The sequence below is a fragment of the Geotrypetes seraphini genome, chromosome 11, assembly GCF_902459505.1.
Source record: "Geotrypetes seraphini chromosome 11, aGeoSer1.1, whole genome shotgun sequence".
Classification (NCBI taxonomy): Eukaryota; Metazoa; Chordata; class Amphibia; order Gymnophiona; family Dermophiidae; genus Geotrypetes; species Geotrypetes seraphini.
Window position 1 is genome coordinate 12,905,737 of NC_047094.1, and position 24,652 is coordinate 12,930,388.

The 24,652-nt window shown below is 49.0% G+C and overlaps 1 protein-coding gene across 6 annotated transcripts in view; it reads left to right on the plus strand.

Moving 5' to 3' along the window:
• The window catches only part of TNRC18 (trinucleotide repeat containing 18), a 223,838-nt gene that overhangs the window by 88,122 nt on the left and 111,064 nt on the right, over nucleotides 1-24,652 (plus strand). For all 6 annotated transcript variants that reach the window (XM_033914995.1, XM_033914996.1, XM_033914997.1 and 3 more), the window contains exons 6-11: nucleotides 592-797; nucleotides 2,915-3,061; nucleotides 5,137-5,321; nucleotides 6,947-7,349; nucleotides 12,383-13,330; nucleotides 19,226-19,404. In XM_033914995.1, coding sequence (XP_033770886.1) covers nucleotides 592-797; nucleotides 2,915-3,061; nucleotides 5,137-5,321; nucleotides 6,947-7,349; nucleotides 12,383-13,330; nucleotides 19,226-19,404 — 2,068 coding nt within the window. The remainder of the gene's footprint in view (nucleotides 1-591; nucleotides 798-2,914; nucleotides 3,062-5,136; nucleotides 5,322-6,946; nucleotides 7,350-12,382; nucleotides 13,331-19,225; nucleotides 19,405-24,652) is intronic.

Here is a 24,652-nt window from a genome sequence, read left to right on the forward strand (position 1 = left end):
TGGTGGTCCAGCGATTGCCGGGACAGGAGGGATCCCTCCCGCCTCCTGTTCCAGCCGATTCTAAGATTTTAAACCTCCCTCCCGCCTCCTATACGTACCTTTACAATCCCTGGTGGTCCAGCGGCGAATTGCAGCAGGAGTGACCTTCCTTTGCTCCTGCCCGTGTAGAGCCGCTGGCAGATTGGAGGCCTGCAAGGCATTGGGAGGGAAGGGGGAAAGAGTACAGAACCAGAGAGGGAGGTGCAGAGACTGGCGGGGCAGGGGTGGGAGTGAGTGAGGAGGAGGGATGCTGGTAGAACAGCGAGGGAGGGGGAACAGGGTGCAAAGCCGGGCAGGGTAAGGCAAGGCAAGGCACTTGAATATTAATCCCCTTTCTCCCCCCCCCAGTTTATATTTTAATCAATCTTTTTTCCTCCTTTGGTGGGTAAACAAAAAGTTAATCCTGATTTTAAGGTCTGGTCTACTGTCTAGTTTGATGTTCAACTATGTGTATGAGTGAGATATTTGATTGTAACAGAGTGCCAAGGAAATATTGTTGAAAAATATCATCTTTTTTCTCCTTTTTTGGTCTCCCTTTTTCCCCCGGACCAGAGAAAGCAAGGAAGCTGCTGATTTCACTCGCATACTTCAAGCTGGCTGTGCCACAAATGGGTTGAATTCCAACTTGATGGTGACGGGAGGACCAGCTGTAACTGGCTCGGGACGATGGCCTGCCGATCCTGCCTCCCACTTGGCAACTCACCCTTGGCTTCCCAGGACTGGTAGCCCTTCGATGTGGCTCACCAGCCACCCCTACGGTAGGCATTGGCTCCATGTTCTCGACTTTTTTCAGCACAATTAAGGAAACCATGTCTTAAGCTCCTAACGTAGTAAACACGGTATACTGTATTTCTCCGCATATAGGCCGCCCCAGTGTATAGGCCGCAATAAATGCCTATCCATGTTTTAAAACTCTTAGATAAGCCGCCCCATGTTACAAGCCACTGCTTATCTAAGAGTTTTAAAACCACATGGGGGCGGCCTATACATCCCTCCCCCCCACCCACCGGGTAAATACCCTACCTCCGCCGGCTGCCTCGTCACAGCCGCGGTACAGGGCAGGCGTGATCTTTTCAGCGTGCAGCCCACTCCACGGCTGCTTCCTCAATGCCTGCATCAGTTCTCACGGGACAGAGGAAGCAGCGCGGGGCGGGCTGGACGCTGAAAAGCTCGCGCCTGCCCTGCACCGCGGCCGTGACATTGTAGGAAGCAGGAGGCCAGCGAGGGAGCTACATTATTTAAAAAGGTACGGGGTGGGGGATGGGGATCTACTAAAGGGGGCGGCTTATCTACGATGTCATTAGATAGGCCGCCCCATATAAGGAAGCTGCACCCACTGTTTGGACTGCAAAACCCATATATAGGCCGCGCCTATATATGGGGAAATACGGTAGTCTGTAAGATCAGGAGGTCCAGGGCTTAGCGAGGGTGAGAGGCGCGCACTCCCCCCCCCCCCCCCACACACACTTTTCATTCCCCATACCTTTTCAACTTCTCTGATGTGAGCGGCAAGACCACGTTAGTGTTACCTCACCCTTTGACGCGACTTCCTGAGCTCGGGACCTGGAAGCGCCAGAGAGAAAAAGGTACGGGGAAGATAAGGGGTGTGCAGGGGGAGGTGCGTGAGGCGGAGGGGTGCCGGCGCCCCTAGCAAGACGGCGCCTGGAGCGGACAGCCCCTCCCCTTATTACGCCACCGAGGAAAGCCGATCAGCAAGGATTTATTTTGCTGAACAATGAGCTCCTGTGGATCAGGTTGCCTTGAATCAAGAGTGGCTATGATGTCATAATGATTTCCCTGGCGACAAATGATGCCCCAGGTAGAAGGCTCTTGCTTGTGCCTGGATGGCCAGAAAGACCAATATTCAAGCGCCATTTCCCGGCACACAGAAGGGCTTGCGCAGTCTCCTGAAGGCACCGAGTTATGAAAAGGTTTGTTGCTCTAAGATTCCACGCTACCGGCAGCCAGAAGACGTTGTTCTGAGCTCTGCAGGCTTGAACCTATTAATCATTGGCCCAGAGAGAGAGAGAGAGAAGGGTAAATAAAGCGTTTGCGCTGAGTTAAGAGTAATAGGTTTTTCCCTGGGCGCATGTGGGAATTTAGACCTGAACACCTGGTTTCTCCCTCGGGGCACTGATAATGTTTTATGTACGGCGGATCTCTCCCACGGGTCCCGGCACTCCCTGGCCTAATTCTCTCATGCAATTTCCTTTCCTCTTTTCCTAAGGAGAGAGGCGATGGTGGTGGTTGTGGAGAAAAGAGCTTCGAGTATGCAGGGGAGCAGCACGCATTTTGATGCAGGGCGCATTTAAGGAAGCCCTCCCAAGGGTGGTTCGGAGTCAAATTGTCACCGTCTGCCCTCTCCCTGGCTGCCTGCATTCGGTGGTGTAGCGAGGCTGAGAGGTGCCCGGGGTGATGGCGCCCTGCTCGCCCCTTCCCTTCCCCCGCACCCCTTCAACGTTCCTGGCGCGAGCGGAAACCCCAACCTACTGCTCGCACTGGCTTCGGCTCTTCTCTGACGTCCCTTCCTAGGTGCAGGTCCAGGAAGTGACGTCAAAGGTTGGGGGTTGCCACTCGCACCGGGAACATTAAAGAGGTGCGGGGGAAGGGAAGGGGGCACACGTGGTAGTGGGGGGACAGGGAAGGAGCGGGGGGGAAGAGTGGAGGACGGGTGCCGGCACCTCCACCAAGACAGCACCTGGGGTGGACTGCCCCCCCCTCGCCCCTTCCTCCCCCCAACTCCACCCACTGCTTGCTTTCAGTCCTCTCCAATAGCTCTGGAAATAGTTTTTATTATGAGTCTCTCCGCAGGATGTCTGCGGAGCCCCTCCCCCAATTCCCTTGCTAACTCTAGTGCCGCTGTTTCTTCTCGTAGGTTTGGGTCATCCTTCCTTGCACCAAGGGATGACCCCAGGATTCCCTCCTGGCATGGCGAGCCCGCTTCCTTCGGCCTATCAGCTTGCTAGAGACCCCCAGTCCGGGCAACTCATAGTGATTCCCAGTGAACATTTACCGCACTTTAGTAAGTATGGGAGTGAAATCCCGCTGCTTAGGGTTTACCGGGGCCTTTAGGGATTAGGTTTTTGAAAACAGAGGCTCCATTTATGGCCTTTAAAAAGCGAAATTATATGCGTGAATTGTTATATGCACGTAAGTGGCAATTCTATATGTATAGATAGGGGCATACAGGGATTTAAAGGAGGTGCTTTCTATGTGGCCTTCCAGGTGTCTATGCATCCCTTAAGTTCAATATTTATTTATATGTGAAAACTGCATCTGAAGCTTTCAAAATGTACACCTTATTTTGGGGCAGCAACCTTTTTATTTTTTTTTAAATTTTTGGTTTTACTTTTCTTCACGAGCCCGTGGTTTTAACCCGTGGGTTAAAACCATGGGCTTGTAGTGCGGGGAATAGAAGGAGATTTGGGGTGGCAAGAGATTCAGGGAGGCAGGAGAGTCGGGGCGGCAGGAGAGATTTGGGGCAGGAGAGGGGAGCAGGCGAGATGAGATTCGGGGCAGTAGAGCAGAGTCGGGCAGGAGAGGGGAGCAGGGCGGCCAGAGGAGAGTCGAGGCAGGAGAGCAGAGTTGGGCAGGAGAGGGGAGCAGGGTGGCAGAGGATAGTCAGGCAGGAGAGGGGAGCAGGGCGGCCAGAGGAGAGTCAAGGCAGGAGAGCAGAGTCGGGCAGGAGAGGGGAGCAGGGTGGCAGAGGATAGTCGGGCAGGAGAGGGGAGCAGGGCGGCCAGAGGATAGTCGGGCAGGAGAGGAGAGCAGGACGGCCAGTGGAGAGTCGGGGCAGGAGAGCAGACAGGAGAATCCAGGACGAAAGAGCAAGATGCAGTTGGAATGCAATCGCTTTTATTGATCGGCTAGCACAGTGAGTTTTCAATATTGTTTTGTGAATCACTGCCTGCCTACATTTTAATGCCAATCCCCCTCATTTGCATGATCGGGACAGAGGTTAGTGAATCGAGCCGGAGAAAAATCGGGTCGCAAACCAATCAGTCCACAATTGGTTTGTTTAGTAAATCTAGCCCTTAGGCTATTAAGGTCTTCTGGGGTCCCAGGGGTATGACTGACTGCGAGAGGATGTGTGAATGGACCGTGTTTGCTGGCTATGGAATGGAGTGTAAGGGATTTTGCTTGTTGGAGGAGGGTTTGTTAAGAATGAATGTTTGGGGGTTATAATATTTAAAAATGGGGGTTGCAACGAGGCTTCCAAAATTTTTTGTTCCTTCACTCTTCTTCCCACCCCCTGCTTCCTGCACATGTGCTTTCCAGTATTGGCTACTTTACTCTTGTAAAACTTCTATGAAGGTCAGGTAGAAAAAGTAACAGTGTAGTGTGCAGTAGAGAATGACACGGGAACAAATTTGTGTCCCCATCCCCACAGGGACTCAATTGCCCCGCCCCATCCCCGCGAGTTTTGTCTTTGCCCCATTTCTGTGAGCTCTGCCTTAACCTCACAAGCCTCGAACACTTACGATCTTAAAATGTTGGAGGCTTGTGCAGATGAGGACGGAGCTTAGGCATTGGTGGAATGAGGCATTATGACATCACAATCTGAGCTCTAGAATATTGCTACTTAGGATTTTTAAGTGTTTGAGGCTTGTGCAGATGAGGACGGAGCTTAGGCATTGGTGGAATGAGGCATTATGACATCACAATCTGAGCTCTAGAATGTTGCTACTTAGGATTTTAAAGTGTTTGAGGCTTGTGTAGATGAGGGCGGAGCTTAGGCATTTGTGGAATGAGGCATTATGACATCACAACCTGAGCGCTAGAATGTTGCTACTTAGGATTTTAAAGGGTTTGAGGCTTGTGCAGATGAGGGCGGAGCTTATTCATTGGTGGAATGAGGCATTATGACATCACAACCTGAGCGCTAGAATGTTGCTACTTAGGATTTTCAAGGGTTTGAGGCTTGTGCAGATGAGGATGGAGCTTGCAGGAACGGGAAAAGAACTCACCAAGACGGGAAAATGAGTTCCTGCAAGGACGGGGGAAAAATTTGTGCCCGTGTCATTCTCTAGTGTGCAGCTACGCAGGTTGTCTGAACGTTGCCGTCAGAGTGAATTTCCCTTTCTTTCTGATTCTTAGCGGAACTGATGGAACGAGCACCTCCTATCTGGCCAGCTATGTATCCGCCTACCAGAAGCTCGCTTCAGCATGCGCACCAGCTCCAGCTCTTGTCTCATCAGCAGCTGCTGCGGCAGCATGAGCTGTATATGCTCCAGCAGCAAACGATCCATGCGATGGAGCTGCAGAGGAGTGCCCAGTTGGTGGTAAGAGTTGGCGTCGTCCATCTTGTCCCCGTAGATCTGTAGATTCGTGTCGTAAGTGATGTATCTTTTCCAAGAATGGGATCTTCATTCCATGCTGGCCTTGGAGAATGAAGCTGGTCCGATTGTCCAAAATAAAATATTGGGCAAAGGAATGTCACTTTCATTAGCATCCACGCTAAGGATGAGCGTTGTTAGTTTGCATGGGCACCTAAAAAATTGTTATATATACCAATTTAATTTCATTTAATTTCCAGAATTATATCGCGCTTAACCACAAAGTTCCAAGTGGGTCACAATAAAAGATAATACAATATCATGATAAATAATAAAAAGATAATACAATATCATGATAAATACAATATCATGATAAATAATAAACAATTAGCGCCTGATTCTCTAACGGACACCAATCTCGGTGGCTGCCGAAGAAGCAGCTGCTTATCACGTGCCAATCGCACATCGGCGTCCTTTAGAGAATCGTGCCTTTTTTTTTTCCTAACAGATGGCTTAAATGTAGGCCAGCATTTTACAGGCGTCTGTCTTGCGCTTACGGAGATGCTTACGGATGCTCAAGGCCACTTACGGTCAGGGTTACCAGACGTCCGGATTCCCCCTGACATGTTCACCTTTTCGAGGACTTGTCCAGGAGTCCGGACGGCTTTTCAAAACCCGGCACTTTGGTCCGTGTTTTGCAAAGCTTTGAGCTTGGGGCCGCATCTGTGCGGACGCGGATGCAACGCGGTGACATCACCGCTCGCATCCTAGCATGCCGCAGATGCCCTCCAGATGTGGCCCAAAGAGACAAGGTTTGTGTATTGCGGGGGGGGGGTTGGGGGACTGAATGAGGCAGGGCCGGGCTGTGGGCCGAAGAGGGCGGGGCCGGGGGCAGAACAGGGCGGAGCCACGCAGCCTCTTTTTTTTTTTTTTTTTTTTTGCCCAGCAAAAATCTGGTCACCCTACTCTAGTCCCTCCCTTCCAAGTGGCCCAAAAGGAAGAGAAGGGCGAGTTGTGAGTCTGAAGCAAAGAGCAATTACTGTAATCCCTAATCCGTCCCCTCGTCTCCTGTTGCTCCTGCTCCGGTGCACACCCAGGCCTTTCCAAGCTTCACAGTTCCACTTCCTTTTTATCTGCAAATTAAGCCCTGGTTCTCTTCAGCTTTTTCTCTTGGTTTAGTTCCAGACGGAGACTATATTAAATTTATTTTCTGCTGTCTCTCTGGCCCTATTACCTACTGTGTCCCCAGAATCTTTGCATATGTGGCTAGTAAATCGCATTTCCTTTTTGATGAGGTCTTCCATCTCTCCTCGACTCGCGTGCCCTTTCATTTGGGATCATGCCATTTCGGCTGATATTCGGAATGTTTCTAGAATACTGCATTGCAAAACGCTTGTATTTCCTTATGATTACCACCGCTGGGAGTAAAGTGCATTTTCTTATGATAATAGAAATAAATGTTTAATCTCCCACTGAAATGTATTTTTAAAGCCTTTTTATTCACTGGAAGATAAAAGTCCTCTAGGCCAGGTACAGCATCTAAACACATACAATGAACGTATGAGAGATAAACTCCACAAATCCTAATAAATTTAAAAAAAATAATAATAATGTTATCCTTTCTGAAACAGGAAAGATTAAAGGTAAACGAGGCACGGGCGGAGGCTGAAGACAAAGCTTCGAAAAGAAGTTTGGACAACGCTAAGCAAAACCTGTCGTCCTCTGGCGTGCAACGAAAGTCGCACGCTGCGTCTCTAGCTGCTGCTGCGTCCTACAGCAAGACTGTGACCCCTCCCCCTCTGTCTCCCCCCTCCTCCCCTGTGCCCGCACTCAAAGCGGAAGTGGTCCACAAACTGGAGGAGCCGTCCACGCAGCAGGCGTACAGCTACCCATCAGCCCCCAGCGCGCACCCGTCGACTCCACTTCCCGCTGCTCCCATCATGCCACCAAAGGAAGAAACTCCAGAAGATCTGGTGAAAAAGGATGTGGAACTGGAAAAAGACCCACCCACCCCCTTCCAAGCTTTGTATCCAGGTAAAAGTCAAAACATTACACTCTTTGGTGGGTGGTGGAGGGGTGGGGGGGAGAGCAGGAGGAGCCCAGCGGTCAGCGCAGCAGCCTGAGAACCCAGGGAACTGGGCTTAACTCCCACCGCAGCCCCCTGTGACCCCAGCCAAGCCATTCAACCCCGCTCCCCCTAGCACCGTGCACAAAATAATACCTGTAAGCCACTTTGATTGTAATCACAGAAAGGCAGTACTCTTCTCCCTCCAGATTTGCGGGGAACGGCTGGATAAGTTGCAGCTATACTCACTCGAGGAACGCAGAGAGAGAGGGGGGACATGATCGAGACGTTCAAATATGTCACGGGCCGTATCGAGGTAGAGGAAGATATCTTTTTTTCTTAAAGATCCCACGGCAACAAGAGGGCATCCGTTGAAACTCAGGGGTGGGAAATTTCATGGTGACACCAGAAAATATTTCTTCACCGAAAGAGTGGTTGATCGCTGGAATAGTCTTCCACTAGAGGTAATTGAGGCCAGTAGCGTGTCAGATTTTAAGAAAAAATGGGATTGGCACGTGGGATCTCTTCACGGAGGTAGTTAGGGGGGTGGGACATTGGTATGGGCAGACTAGATGGGCCGTGGCCCTTTTCTGCCATCAGTTTCTATGTTTAGGACTTGCAACTTTGGTTATTTGTGAGTTTCTAAACCCCAACCCACCTCACGCCTCCCAGACCTCTCCACACCACCTGGTGGCCTAGCGGTAAAATGGGCGGACCAGCTGCGACTGGCTCAGGATGATCCCTTAATTCATCAAGATAAGATTAAGCTGAGTCGGATGACAAGGGGGGACGACTCTGGGGAGGGTTCTTGAGGAAAGTGTGAGTGAAACATGTTGGATTTGCCCCCCCCCCCCCCAGATTGTGCTATTGAGAGAGCAAGCTAAATCAAGTTGAAAAGCTAAGTTAAAATTTCTTACATAAATCTAAACTTCTTTGAGTAGAGGTATAAATAATACAGTAAACCCACGCGACTATGCGAATCGTGGACTCAGTAATTTGCGGTATTTTCCAACCACCTCTTCCTGGTACGGAAGTCAGGCTACACCAGTGGTCTCAAACTCGCGGCCCGGGGGCCACATGCGGCCCACCAGGTACTATTTTGAAGCCCTCGGTATGTTTATCATAATCACAAAAGTAAAATAAAACAGTTTCTTGATCATATGTCTTTTTAGCTATAAATTACAATATTATTATTGAGACTTAGCCAAAAGGAAAGATTTAGAAACTATAAAGAGTTTTACCTCATGCAAAATTGTAATTTCTTTAATAAGACATTAACTATTTTTTTCTGCGGCCCTCCCAAGTACCTACAAATCCAAAATGTGGCCCTGCAAAGGGTTTGAGTTGGAGACCACTGGGCTACACCATCGGGAGCTGCTTTGACACGCTATCTGACGTGTCAAAGCAGCTCCTGATTGGTGTAGCCTGACTTTAGTACCAGGAAGAGGTGGTCGAAAAAGACTGAGAACAATTTTCAGCACCTGACAGCGCCCCAGCTGCCCTCTCCTGCCTTCGATCAGCAGCTAAACCGCATTTGCGGTTTTTCAAAATCTGCGGGTGTTCCTGGAACCCACAAATTTTGGGGGGAGTACTGTATATAATATAAAAATGTTTTAAGAAAGACCCGTGACAAAATGACGCATCAAGCTTACCACTATGAAATGTTGTGAGTGGTAGGTGGTGTCGCTGAGGTCTTTTTTTAATTTTTTTTAATATATATTTATTGAATTTTTTCAATATAATCAAGCATAACTTGTACAGAAAGGAAATTCAGCAAAAGAATTAATAATTAAACATATACTTCAATCAAACATCTAATATAAGCTAAATCTCTACTCAAGTCCACAATTAAGATCCAAGGTGGATGATGGGCAAGTAATACAAAGAAAATTTAAATTAAGTAAATTATTACTAGTAGACTGGAAATACACCTTTCCTTAATCTAAGCACTCATGTTCCATCTTTCTCCAAACATGAAGTTGATAGAAAGGTTGTCAGTTGAGATGGCTCAAAGAAGACAAATTTATGTGAACAATAATTAATTACACATTTACATGGATGTCGTAAATAAGATGTAGCCCCTAGAGCCATAACACCAGGTTTCCTTAGCAAAAATTCACGTCTCCTCCGCTGGGTCTCCTTGGCCAAATCTGGGAACATCTGTATTTTACAACCTAAAAATTCTTTTTGTTTATTCTTAAAGAAAAGTCTCAGCAGCCAGTTTTTATCTGGCGCGAGCGCTACTGTTATAAGTAAAGTTGCTGGTTCAGCCAATTCTTTATCCGATGTTTCCAGAATATTAGATAAATTCATAGAGTCCTGTCCCATATTCTGTTGTTGTTGTTGCTGTTGCAATTTCTTATTTGGAAAGTAATAAACTTTTGTAAATGGTCGCTGAGGTCTTTAAAGGAGAAAGAGCTTGAAAGTTTATTTATTAATTTCTCCACGCACTATATACGGTAGCTGAAGCGTCACTAGGCATCGCAACCTTTAGCCACACCCTGTTTGTGCCAGGGTTTTCATGGCCTAAATGTCTCAGCCTAAGTTGTGTGCACAACGATGCCCAAGTCAAAAACAGGCATATAACTCGAGAAAACACCCATGACCCATCCTTAACCACGCCCCCTTTTAGCTACGCGCACTGGAGAAAGCGCATACCACGTTGTGCTATGTACCTACCAATTAGATTCAAACAGTTGATGCAAACATCATCAGATACAATATCAGGCCACCGTTTACAAGAATAATGCATCAAATATATTAATATAATATACACTAGTCTTTAAGCCCGTTACATTAACGGGTGCTAGAATAGATGTCTGTCTGTCTGTGTTTCTTTATCTCTCTCTCCTTGGTCGCTGTCTGTATCCTTCTGTCTCCCCCTCCCCCCCAAGCAAAGCTGTCTTCCCCCCCAGAGCAAAGCTGTCTGTCCCCTTTCCCTATCTCACCATGGCCTCTTCTGTCTCCCCCCAGCACACCCCTCCCCCCAAAGCAGCCCCCCTATCCCTCTCCCTGTCTCTCCATGGCCCCTTCTGTCTTCCCCCCAGAGCAAAGCTGTTTGCCCCAAGCACACCCCTCCCCCCAAAGCAGCCCCCTTTCCGTCTCCCGCTGGCTCTCTCTCTGGCCCCCTTTATCTGTCTGTCTTTCTGTCCCTCTCCCTGCCCCTGTGTCTTTCTTTCTTTCTATCTCCCTCCCTCCCGCTGTCTGTCTGTCATTTTTCCCCATTTCCTTGTGCAGCAGCATTTCCATCCCACTTCCCTATGCAGCAGCAACAGCATTTCCCTCCTATCCCCCCCCCCTTTCCTGTGTAGAAGCAGTAGCAGCATTTTCCCCCACTCCCCCTTTCCCTTTTCTTACCTTATCTTCCCTGCTCTGTTCGGCCCCTCCCCCTTCTTTTACTGCCATTGTCGATCCGGCCTGTTCCTGACCCTCCCGCCGCCGACAAACCTCGGGACTCCAGCCACGTAGGCAGCACTTTAAACACGCTGCTTCACGGCCTTCTACTGGCGATTTCCTCTGCCGCGTCTGTCTCTGATGATGTCATCAGAGACGCGGCAGAGGAAATCGGCAGAGAAGGGCGCGAAGCAGCGTGTTTATAATGCTGCCTACGCCTCTGGAGGCGACGGAGAGGGCAGGGGGGTGCTAGCGGCCGGCAGCGGTGGAGGGCAGGGAAGGGCGTGCATGCCACTTGTCTTGCCTCGCGCGAGGCCAGACCATAAGCCGCGCATGTGCACTTCCTATGTGTGCTACAGCTCATGGAAAATGGATGCACGCATAGGAAGTGTGCATGCGCAGCCTACTGTTTTATTATATTAGATATTCTACTTTCAATAAACCCCCCATTTTATCTGTATGTGACTAAGTGTTTGAACCTTTCAATAACCTCTACCACCCCTCCCCACCCAATGGTACTCTCTACCCAACCTCATCAAAACACACCAATATTAATTCATTCAACTATATAGAAGCCCAATTAAGAGACCCAACTTAAAATCGCACTACGGCCCTTAGGATGCAAAGCTTGCAAATATGAATCCCAGATTTGTATAAACAACATCTTTCGCTTTCTAGTAATTCAAGCATCTCTAGCTTCTCAAATCGCCAACTGATGTAATTGGTTTTGCCAATGCCAAAACTTTGGAGGGTCAGGAATAGTCCAATATTGAAGTATACATTTTCTAGCCAATAGACTCATTTTCCTACACAGTGCCTTATGGGAGGGAGGGTCATACTTTAGGACGTGCATTTTGGTTTTGCCCTATAATTCAGCACTTTTGGAAGCAAATAATATATTATATGTCAAAGATAATTGGAAGATCTTTGCGCTGTTCTCCTTCCCTCTTTATTTTAGATGTACCTACCAATTAACACCAGTTATGAGGTGTTAATTGCCAAATATCAATGCCGATTAACCCTTTTTAATTAAGTTATGTGCATACATCTGCTAAGCGTACAGATGTATGCACATAGCTTTAGGCATCAAATATATCATTTGGGCCTTAGACTGAAAACTCTTCAGGAGCTTCTTTGGCAAATCCAAATATCAACAGAGAAGCACATTTGTAGGGTTCTTGTAAACTGCCTTAAAAACTAGGTGTTAGGCAATACATGAATCCAATCCAATCTAATGTGATTGTCTGGGAAGCAAAGAACATGGATTAAAATTATGTTTTTCTTTTTAATGTAACTTGGACGCTGTCCCGGGCATTGAGGCTAAAATCACAAAAAAATATGGTTGAATAACGAGATGGATAACAGGCTATAGCCCAAACCCCTCTTTTTATGAAACTGCGATAGCAATTTCTAGCGCAGAGAGCTGCGCTGAATGGCCTGCGCTGCTCCCGACGCTCTTAGGAGCTCTATGAGTGTCGGGAGCAGTGCGAACCATTCAGCGCGGCTCTCCGCGCTAGAAACTGCTATCACAGTTTCGTAAAAGGAGGCCAAAGTGTCATGAGACGATGAGGCCAAAATATTATGCACTCTCTTCTTTTTTCCTTTACAGATATTCCCCCAGATTATTCATTCCAGTCACTTTCGGCGTCCTTTAGAAGACCTTATCCATACCTTCTCCAGCCCTCTGCACCTACAGATGCTGATGCCTTGGCTCCAGATGTGCCACTGCCCACTGAGGGTTCCAATCACTTGCAAGTTTCTCCAGATGTGAAACCAGTGCATTTGCCCTCTTCAGAAATGATGGAGCCGCTGGTGGCTTCCACAGAGGAGGAGCTACTGGAAGAAGTGAAAGCTGAGAAGGAGGCCGAGATGGACCAGAATGAGGCAGGCGTCTGTGAGCAGAGCATGGAGGTCCCTAACGCCACCCCCTCCAAATCCGTGGATAGCTGTAGCATTTTGTTGCGTCAGCGCGAAGATCAAAGCGTTGTGGAGGACGAGCAGGAACGCCTCCAGAAATGTTCACCCGTTTACCATGACGTAGCTTACCGGGCAGAACCTGAAACCCAGGCTGACCCAGCAAATGGGCTGGATACCTGCCCCACCCACATGGACTTTGAAGTCACATTAATGGACCCAGCGAACGACCAGCCTGTCAAGAGTCTAAGTTCCCCACTGAGCGAAGCACCTTCTCTTGCAGCTGAGAGGAAAGACCCCGATACTTTCTTAGAGGAAGAACTCATTGGCCCACCTCTGAAAGAGAGTGAGCCCATGTTGGACAGTAGTGAGTACATTGAAAAGGCAAGGTCTTACCAACTCCCCAGTTTACGCTGTTTGGACATCAAGCCCGAGAACCCTCTTGCTGGCATGAATGCATTAGTGGCTGCAACTGAGATGCCCCAGGCTTGTTCCTTCTTGACTATGTGTGGTAGGAGGCAGCGAGAAGTTGATCTGGAAATGACCTCTGACCTCTCCTTAGACCCCACCTTACTTCAAGGGATTGTTCTTCTAAGTGAAATTGCGGAGCTGGACCTAGAAAAGAGAAAGCAAGAGGTTCAACGTAAGTTTTCCTTCCTGAGTTCCAATTATCCCCCAAACATACTTCACATTAATCTCCATAAATATTGAGGGCTCAATATTTAAAACCATTCAACAGGATAGGAGTATCGGCTACCCAGATCATTGCCTGCTAATTGGGGCCAGTCAGTTATTCTCAAGGGCGCTATCTGGATAATGCTATGGAAATCATTGCTGTCTGCCCTGGCACCATCCAGATAGTACTGGAACATTCCAGAGGCGGAGCCTGGGCAAAGAGACAGATTATCCATAGAGCAGAGTTAATCAGTGCTTCTAATTGGATATCTCTCTTGAGGACAGCAAAAAAAGCCAGGGTCGGCTCAAGTCATGAGCCAGGAGTTGCCAAAAGACTGCCCCACCGGCTCAGCTTTCACAGCGATGAGTGTGTTTTACGCTCACCACCGTGCTCTCTTCTCTGGGAGAGGTATAGATATAAGAACTCTATTTCATCAAGGCTGGGGGTGGGGAGGGTGCTAGAGGAGGGCAGGGAGATCCAGTGCAGACGGGATGGGGAGGGCGCCAGGGCAACAATTCAGGGCTCCACAACCCCTTGAGCCAGCACTGGTAAAGCTGTCCTGAGCTGTCCCTCACAATCGATGTCATGGTGAGGGGGCGGGGCTTGGGTAGAACAGGGTGTGGCTTGGGTGGAATGGGGCGGGGCTTAGTGGAACCAGGCGGGCCTGGGGGAGCCACTGCTGGGAACCCCACCTAGTTTTAGGCATGGCCATTTACACCAACAAAATGCGTGCAAATCCTCACACCTAAATTAAAAACCGATTCCCCCCCCATGAGCCTCCCATTTCCACACCCACTTTTTGGACCCGTGTGTAAAATTTAGACGCTTATGCATGTAAGTTTTAATGAAGTCCAGCTAGAACCAATAATTGCATGCTTAGGTTCCAATTATTGGCGCTAATTGGCTCGAGATTCAATTAAATTGCAGGCGCAAGTTGCGCAGGTTTTAGCGCTTTTGATAGCATTTGGGAGGGGGGGGGGAGATAACCAGTTGGCTTGGGACGTTTGTGCTTTCAGGGCCGGTGGGGATCCCAAGCCTCATCAGCCGAAGACGTCTCCTGAGTTGCGCCTGTAGGTGCGCTTTATTCAGCAGACCGCTAATGCCAACTGTCCCCTCGTGTGGTCAGTAGAGCTCTAACTGAGTATGTGCAGGTAAGCTGAGATTAGCAGCCAAAGCACGCCTGAGTGAATTAAGTGCAAAGCAGGCGTGACCCGGGCGCGAAGTGTCTTTGGCTGGCAGGGCTTGGCGTCCCTGGCAGCAAGGGTAATATTTTATTGCGATGGGCGGTGGTGGTTGTGAGGGAGGGGAGGGGGGAAAGACTATCAGGACCCTCAGTCTATTTATGGGAACCCCCAAGCTTGGACTGTTGGCTTCGCCCCTGCATATAACTGCTAACAGTGGCGTAGGAAGGGGCGAGGCGGTCTGCCCCGGATGTTGTGTTGGTGGGGGGGAGGGGCACCGACACCCCTCCTCCTCTCCATCCCCCTGCCTCCCCTCCATGTGCATTACTCCCTTCTTTTCCCCCATACATCTAGTTACGGTTGTATATGGCAGTCAACAACATGCTCTTTGCGACCCCTTCGACTCTGCCGCTAACATTGCCGCGCACAGGAAGTGATGTCGGAAGGAGAGCCAACGAGGTCGCGAGGAGCACGTTGTTGACCGCCACGAGTAAAAACTTCAGTCTGAGGGAAGGGGAAGAGGGGCGCAGGCGGGGGCAGGGAAGGAGCCGGGGAGGGCGGAGCCGAGGGCGGGGGAGGGGCGCCTCTCACCTTCGCTACACCACTGACTGCTAATTTTTAAAAAGTGTGACTTATATATGTCAGGCTGTACAAATTTGGAGGGGGCACTTTTACAACAGCTGTACAGATGTTCATGTCTACATTTTCACCTGTTCTGAGTCATCCATAACTCCTGCAAACTTCTCACTTGCACCTGGGGTTGGCAGGATGATTCAGGGGCAGTGATGCTCCCCTATCTGGCATTAAAAACCACTGCCAAGTGCAAAAAAAAATGAAGTTCTCAGAATTTGACTCGTAATTGCCGCCCCTCAAACATTCACAAAATCCACAACCTAGATGGGCAAATTGCAACATTCATCATTTATACGTATCAGCAGTACTATTTACAAGGGCAAAGTCCCTGGTGACGCTGATCTGTTGTTTTGGGGATTTTTTTGCCTTTAACCTTTGTAAAATTACTTCTGATGTGTGTTCGAAATGGTGGCAAGTCAAATATGCGCAAGACAAAAGCCCGGGGACCATTGCACGGGGACCATAGACCACAACGACAATTGACCGCAACAACAATTCAGTGCACCACAAAATGGCGCGCCACAAAGGGTTAACACAATCATGCGCACGTTCACGTAAACGATTCACGCCCACATTCATGTAAACGTGTCTTGGCGCTCACTTTGCTTTGCGCTCAGACGTCTTGCGCTCACTTGTCTGCGCCCTTTTGTCCACGCGCATCTGACTATGAACTGTTCGAAATCCACACGGTTTCTTAAAAATGTTTTTGCATCACTTACACATAAAAAACTTTACACATTATGAGCCTTTTATGAAGTCGTCCATTATTTTTGAACACATGGACCTAAATGTCCATTTTCAGAGCTTAGACGTTCTATAAGAAATTAGACTGCTTACATTTAACTACCGAGAGGCAAATAGAGGTAATACTTTTAATTGGATAAAAGATCTGTGAATTTTCAGTGGCAGCACTTTTATTTTTTTTTCTCTGCTGCAAATACACGCATGATGTATGTTTTTAACTTGTTCAGCAGCTGCCCTGTCGAATGTTGACCTCCCCGGTGACCTGCAAAATGACACGAGAGCCGTCCTTGGCCTGGCTCTCTGTATGTTTGTTTGAATTTGGACTGTTCTTTTTATATTCTTTCGTTTGCCTGGACTCTGCTTTGTACTTTTTGACTGAAAAGACAGAACATAAACGTGGACATTTGAATTAAATTTATACGGCTACGGTGAGCAAATAGATTTGACTCCTTCTGTGTCCTATTGTTCTCCTTTTATAACAATAATGTAAACCGAATCGAATCCCAATATTTGTGGATGATTCGGTATATAAACTTAAGGATTGGATTGGATGAGATTCACAAGTCAGAACCCCCACCCTTTCTGAATCATAATCCTCAATTCAGAAGAACATAAGAAGTTGCCACCACTGGGTCAGACCAGAGGTCCATCGCGCCCAGCGGTCCACTGTTGCGGCGGCCCATCAGGTCTGTGACCTGTGAAGTGGTTCTTGACCATTTCTGTAACCTATCTCTACATCTATCTGTAACCCTCAATCCCCTCATCCTTTAGGAACCTATCTAAACCTTCCTTGAAACCCTGTAGTGTGCTCTGGCCTATCACAACCTCCGGAAGCGCGTTCCAAGTGTCCACCACCCTCTGGGTAAAAAAGAACTTCCTCGCATTTGTTCTAAACCTGTCCCCTCTCAATTTCTCCAAGTGACCCCTTGTACTTGTGGTTCCCCACAAGCTGTGGATCATGGGAAGAGATAAAATGAATGGATATGCGTCCGTGACCGAACAGTACTACCGTACTTGCCGGCGTATAAGACTCACCTCCTTTTAAAAAAGTTTTTAGGAAAAAAAAAAAATACTTATGCGCCTGTACAGTGCCCCCTCCCCTGTCAGACTCTAACTGCACCGAGCCCCCTCCCTGCCAGGCACTGCTCAAAGCCTCCTTCCAGGCTTTCCACCCTGTCCCCCCTCCTTTTCCTGTCCGTCCTACCTCCTCTGCCACTGGAATCCCTGTTGGTCCAGAGGTGTGGCAGGCAGGAGCGAGCTGTCTGTGCTCCTGCCCCGCTGCTAACCCGGTCGGTGGTGGCTGCCACGAGATCAAGTTTCTTTAGCCGCTGAGCAGCACCGAGCAGGAGCGCGCTTTGGCGATCCTGCGAATTTTCGCGAATCGCGAGAATTCGCAGGAGCCAGTCAGGAAGCTGCTCAGTGCCACTCAGCGTCTGAAGAAACTTGATCTCGCGACAGCCACCACCGACCGGGTTACCAGCGGGGCAGGAGCGCGGAAAGCTTGCTCCTGCCCTCTGCGCCTCAGGACCACCAGGGTTTTCCAGCAACAGAGGAGGTAGGACGGACAGGATACAGATTATCGGCATATAAGACTAACCACTTATTTTAAGTTTATTTTGAGGAGAAAAAAGTGCGTCCTATATGCTGGCAAATACGGTAACTAATTAATATTACTTTTACACTGCTAGCTCATTCAGTCCATATAGCTACTCTAAGACCCAGATTCTATAAAAGGCGCCTGGTCAATCTAGGCACTTAATTTTGGGCTCTTTTCCTAAACGGAAGTAGAGTTTTCTACCACGGGCCAGTAAGGTAAATGCTCCAATATAGAAACCTCTACCGCTGTTTTGTAAAACCCAGCGTTAATTACCCCCCTCTTTGCTAAGTCATGGTAGAGGTTTCTACTGCGGCCCAGAGCGCTAAATGCTCTAACACTCACTGAATTTTTAGACGTGTAATTGGCTTAAATTAAAATGAATTGCTTTCTAGAAGCTTTAACTCGGTAGGCGCCTACCACTTTCAGCTGGTCACCGCCTACAAGGTTCCTACCAGGAAGTGGTCCTGGTTAAGAGAGGATTGTGGGTGAATCGTGGCCGTGTAGAGCATCTAGAAGCTGTAACTCGGTAGGCGCCTACCACTTTCAGCTAGTCACCGCCTACAAGGTTCCTACCAGGAAGTGGTCCTGGTTAAGAGAAGATTGTGAATCGTGGCCATGATGAACACTATACAGTATGTGCGATATGATGCCAAAATGTCGTCTGAGCAGCAAATAGCTACTTTGACAGTGTTTGCCGCTCAGAGGCCATTTTGGCTTCTTATTGCATATATATTGTTTATTGGACGCTCTACATAGGGTTACCAGACGTTCAGATTCCTCCGTACATGTCTGGGGGACCGGATGGCTTTTCGAAACCCGGCACTTGGGCCGGGTTTTGAAAAGCTTGGACAAATCACTTTCGAGCAGGAGGGCTTCCGTGCCTGAACGTGACAAGAACAGGCAGCGGAGGCTGGGGTGAATGCTAGGGTGGGATTGGGAGTGGGACCAGGGTGTAATGGGGCAGGGATGGGTGGAACTGGGAGGGGCCTGGTCTAGGGGTCTGGATTTTCAAACAGAAAATCTGGTAACCCTAGCTCTACGGGACTCCTGAGGCAGGCCTTGTTGGCCGAAACACCGTCCGCGCCAAGTCTATTTTATCTGTGCGATGGTAAATGGTCATTCGCACGCGAGACACCAGCGCGCCGACATTGGAGCGCAGACAGTTCGGCACAAGACACCAGAGCGCCGCGGGAAAACTTACTTTTAAAGAGCTCCAAAGCGGGGTGTGAGTGGGGAAACCCCCCCCTCCACTTTACTTCATACTCTTCACGCTGCCGTTGGGGGGGGGGGTGGTAGTTTTGAGGGGTTGGAACCCTCCATTATAGAGAAAACTGAACTTTTTCAGATTTTTTAGGAAAAAGTTCAGTTTCCTCTATAATGTGGGGGGGTTGCACCCCCCACCAACGGCGGTGCGAAGAGTATGAAGTCCACACCACCCCCCCCCTGTCGGAGCTCTTTAAAAGTAAGTTTTTCTGCCGTGCACTGGTGTTTTGTGCCGAATTGTCGGCGCGCTGGTGTCTTGCACCCTTATTTTGTGCAGACTGATACTTTCTCCTAAACCTTCAGAGACAGCGTAGTAATTCTTGATGAGGAATATTGGATGTAATTTGGAAGCAATACCATTGGAAGAACCATCCAGATAAAGGAAAGATCGATGCCTTGTTAGTGTTTTTTGATGTGGCATTCAGGTGTTTTCTTTACATTCAGGTCAGGAAATTTGTCGCGAGAGGCCGACTCTGGAGAGTTTGCTGGCCGCCAGCACTCAAATGCTGATGGAGGTTCTCTCGACGCCCATCATGGATAACTTGAAACAGGACGCAATTCAGCTGCCTCGAGAACTGAACCCCAATAAGAAATACAGCTGGATGCAAAAAAAGGATGAGCCTGTAAGTACGAAATTTGATCGATGCAGACAGTAAAACCAGCAGCGTGCGAGACTCTGAGTGGAATGAAGAGTGGGGGTGAAAGCGAAGGTGTCAAACTAGAAATGCTTATAAGAGTGTACCTCCCTTTCTCGGTTCATAGACAACGGCGCGAAAGACAAAGGCGCGCCCGGACAATTGAGCGCAGCGTGGAGGCGTGCACCGCTCTAAATTACTGTTTTTAGGGCTCCGACGGCGGGGCATGGGGGGGAACCCCCCCACTTTACTTAATAGACATCGCGCCGGCATTATGGGGGGTTTGGGGGGTTGTAACCCTCCACATTTTACTGTAAATTTAACTTTTTCCCTAAAAACAGGGGAAAAGTGAAGCTTTCAGTAAAATGTGGGGGGTTACAACCCCCCACAACACCCCCACAACGCGGCGCGATGTCTATAAAGTAAAGTGGGGGGGAACCCCCCCCACGCCTCCCCGTCGGAGCCCTAAAACAGTAATTTAGAGCGGCGCACGCCTCCGCGCTGCGCTCAATTGTCTGGGCGTGCCTTTGTCCCGGCGCACTTTTGACCTGACACCCCCTTTCTCCTGTTCTTCCAGCTCATTTGAAACCAAGGCTGCCATGTTGGCACCATGAACTTTGACTGTTCTAATCTCTTGCATAATTTATTGATATTTTGTTAACCGCGTCGAGCCTCCTGCTGGGATGAATCAGTACATAAAATCAAAGATTAGATTAGATTAGATTAGATGAACTTTCAGTTGCGACTACCTGGGATTCCCCCACCCCCTATTTTTATATATCCGTCTCCTACTGTTTGTGGTCTAGTTAGTGCAGCATTGGTTATGAGCTAGGAGAATTGGCACATTTTCTGTTTTTAGAGACTGTGCCCCCAGTCTAGTAATTGCAATATTGCTTCCAAGCTAGGAGGTGTGCACTAGTGCTTCTGCTAGAATTAGGGTTACCAGATTTTCTGGAACTAAAATCTGGACCCATGGCCCCGCACCCCAGGCACGCCCAGTTCTGCACGTTCCCGCCCAGATCAGCCTGAGTCGCACCTCATTCTGCCCCCAGCCACTGCACTTGAATATTAACGCCCCCATCTCCGGTTTATATTCAAATCAACCTTTTTTCCTCCTTTTTTTGAGGAAAAAAGGTTTCCTTAGTCTATATTCGGGTCAGTTTATATTCGAATGTTTGACCAATATCAGTATCTATAAAAGAAACATTAAAGCATTCCAATGGCAGTCTCACGGGAAGAGGGAAGGAGTGGGTAAGGTGAGAAAGAGGGAGGGCTGGGTGGGTGAGAGACGGAGATAAGGATGGGTGATAAGGTGACATAGCAGTATAATTTTATGATTTGCAGGATAGGTTTGTGAGTTGCAATGTGACAGAAAGCCAAGATCTTTGTTAAATCCTGTCTGATGGGTGTCAAAATATTTTATCATTTTGATTTCAAAGGTCTTATATTCCTGAACTGTCTTAAATTTTTCTTTTAGCATCTAATATAATAAAACGGTAAGCCGCGCATGCGCACTTCCTATGCGTGCGTCCGTTTTCCGTGAGCTGTAGCACACATAGGAAGTGCGCATGCGCTTCTTACGGTCTGGCTTCACAAGGCAAGACAAGTTGATGTCGGCCGCGGCGGCTGCTGGCCACCCGAAGCTCACTCTCTCTCTGGCGGTCCGAGGCGGATGTCGGCTGCGGCGGCTGCTGGCCGCCCGAAGCTCTCTCTCTCTCTTCCTCCCCCCCCCCACAGGTGGATGTTGGCCGTGGCGGCTGCTGGCCGCAGCGGCTGTCGGCGGCTGCAGGCCGTTAACATAAGTAGGGCATGGAGTTCAGCAGGAAGGTATGGGGGGGGGAGGAAAATACTGCACAGGGAAGTGGGGTGGGAGGGAAATGCTGCAACACACGGAAATGGAGGGGCAGAAAAGGGGTTGATGGACAGGGGAACAGGTGCTGATGAACAGGGAGGGGGGCAGAAAAATGAAGACAGGGGGAACAGGAAGGAGGTGATGATGGACAGGGGGGAGGTAAAACAAAGGGAGAAGGGCTGCTGCTGGATAAGGTGAGCAGTGATGGGGTGGTGGAGGACACAGGGGAGGTAAAAGGAAGGGAGAATGGACAGGGGGAGCAGGCAAGGGGTGGAAGTGGACAGCCAAGGAAAAAACAAACAAACCAAAAACAGATAGAAATACAGAAAGCGGCTAAGGAGAGAGAGAAAACAATAAAGACAGACACACACACACACATATTCTAGCACCCGTTAATGTAACGGGCTACAAGACTAGTCTTCGCCATAAAGTCATTGATGCAGCGTTCTGGTTTTCTGAAGTATTGTGCAAGGAAAGTGACATCCTGGTTGGCATTGCGATATTTAATAGAATATCTTTGTCGATTGATTCTAGTCTTAAGCATCTGGCTTGTGTCTCCAACGTAGCATCCTTCTTGATACTTTTTGCATCGAATGGTGTATATACCACATTAGAAGAAGATCATGTGTAGGATCCCCTTATGCTGAACATTTTTCTCACGCGAGTGACTGGGGGATCCCGTGAAACGCGTTGGCGCAGTGTGCAGCTTGGTATACTGAAGAGACGCGCGCTGCTCTTTTCTTTCTGAGCTTCGGTTGGCCGTTTGCTTGTTAACTAGTTTTTGTGTCAGATCAGGTGTCTCTGTTAACCCAATATTAAACCCCAACTCCTATTCTCATGTTCTCTCATCTTGCCCTTTACTTGGTGACCCGTCAAAGAGCGTGCCGACAATCCCGCCCAGGCCTTATGTGCGCCGCCTTAAAACAGTTCCTGTTAGTGCTCTGAGAGGGGGGGGGTGTCGGGGAGAAAACCCCCCCCCACTACACTGAAAACTGCCGAATAACCAAAAAAGAAGGAAAACGGCAGTTTCCATTGTAAAGGGGTTTCCCCCCCGTCTCCCACAGTCTCCCCCAATGGAAGCGCAAACACTTGTAAGTTTACTGGGGGGGGGTGTACCCCCCCAGAGTGCTAACAGGAACTATTTTAAGGTGAAGCGCATAAGTCCTGCGCGGGATTGTCAACGCGCTTTAATTAACGATACTCTTTACTTGACCTTTGAACCTTTTTCCCACCACTTTCTCTACTTGTAAGCACGTTCAGGCCTTGTAATCTTCCTTTATTCTTTGAAGATCAGCATCAAATCCACAACCCTTGCCCCAAAAGTCCAGTCCATGTGAATGATTTTCCTACCTGTCCCTGGGGATGCCTCTCTTCAATTCATTGAAAGTAAGACCCTCCCATATCTGCTTCCATTAAAGCTATGGGGGCAACTTCCAAGAAGTGGCATCGTAAGAGGGGCAGACCGCCCCAGGTGCCATCTTGGTGGGGGCACCACCCTCCCACACCACGCTCGCTCTCTCCGTTCCTGCACCCCCCACCCCAGACCGCTTTCAATCTTTGCCAGCGCGAGCGACTTCTCAGGCCTGCTGCTTGCACTGGCTCGGCTCCCCTCTGAAATCACTTCCGGGTCGGGGGGCCAGGAAGTGAGATCAGAAGGAAAGCCAACGCTGGTGCAAGCAGCAGCTGCTCATTCTGGCGAAGATTTAATGAAGTACTGGGGGGGGAAGGAAGGGCGGGCGTGAGTGTGGTGTGGGGGGGGCAGGGAAGGAGCAGGGGGCGCAGAAGGAGCAGAGAGTAGAGAGGAGGGCATGGGGGGCACCACTGCACAGGGCGCTTCCCACCCTTTCTATGCTACTGGTGCCAGTTACAACCCTAAGAGCAGCAGTGGTGTCTGCGCTGGAACACCAAGTTGAGTATTTGACTTTTCCTTTATTTGTTTATTTTATGTTGAATCCATTAATTTTTTTTTTAAAAAAATAACATTTTATTGACAGTGGTAAAGAGAACGCATACATGAAACCAGCACAATAGATTGGGTTTAAGAAAGGTTTGGACAAGTTCCTGGAGGAAAACTCCATAGTCGTTATTGAGACAGACATGGGGGAAGCCACTGCTTGCCCTGGATCGGTAGCATGGAATGTTGCTACTCTTTATGGATTCTGGAATGTTGCTACTCTTTGGGGATTCTGCATGGAATGTTGCACCTATTTGGGGTTCCGGAATGTTGCTAATCTTTGAGATTCTGGAATGTTGCTACTCCTTGGGTTTTGGCCAGGTATTAGTGACCTGAATGGGCTACTGGGCTCGGTGGACTATTGGTCTGACCCAGTAAGGCTATTCTTATGTTCTTATTGAAGGCACACTACAAACATTGCAAGAAGGCAGGAAATCAAAAAGCATAAACCGCTGTAACAATTTAAAGAACCTCTATTGTGCGGTTAAAGAAAGTGATCTTGACTTACTGGATATCGGAGGATGCCCTCCCCCTAAATAATATTGAGAGGTGCAAATGCGGGAGATGGCACGTTCTGAGCTTCCCTGTACCCGGATAGAAAATGTTATGTTGCCCTCTGGACCTCCTTTCTTGATTGCCCATTGACCACTGAAGGGGGGGGGGGGCACGAAGGCATTCCTTGACCGGTTCATAGAGAACACCGCGAAAGACAAAGGTGCGTGCCGACAACTGAGCGCAAGACGGAGGCGCGCGCTGAAGAAAATTACTGTTTTTAGGGGCTCCGACGGGGGGTTTTGTTGGGGAGCCCCCCCAGTTTACTTAATAGAGATTGCGCCGGCGTTGGGGGGGGGGTTGGGGGGTTGTAAAACAGGGAAAAAGTGAAGTTTTCAGTAAAATGTGGGGGGTTACAACCCCCCAAACCCCCCACAATGCCCCCACAACGCGGTGCGATCTGTATTAAGTAAAGTGGGGGGGGTTCCCCCCCACGCCCCCCCCGTTGGAGCCCTAAAAACAGTAATTTTCTGCGGCGCGCACCTCCACGCTGCGCTCAATTGTCTGCGCGCGCCTTTGTCCCGGCGTGCTTTTGACCTGACACCCCTTGATCAGCTCCTGATGCACTAGGATTACAGCCTTCGGGGGGGGGGGAGTGTGTAGTATGACTGCTGGCTATGCCCCTGTTGGGTGGGAGCTGGGTGTCTGGGGGCTAGCTTTACAGAAGAATATGGTGTGTGGAGAGTACCATATTGCTTTTTGTGTGCCTTGTGGTCCTTTCCATTGAAATTAATCAGCCAAATTGTCTACCAGCTCTCCTCTGGTTGAAAAACTATGGACTCTGTAGCATAATCATCTCTTTAAGCCTTCCCTCTGGTCTAGTTGAAGGATAGTTAAGAGAAGGGAAAATTCATAGACTGAGTCTATTCTGGATGTTC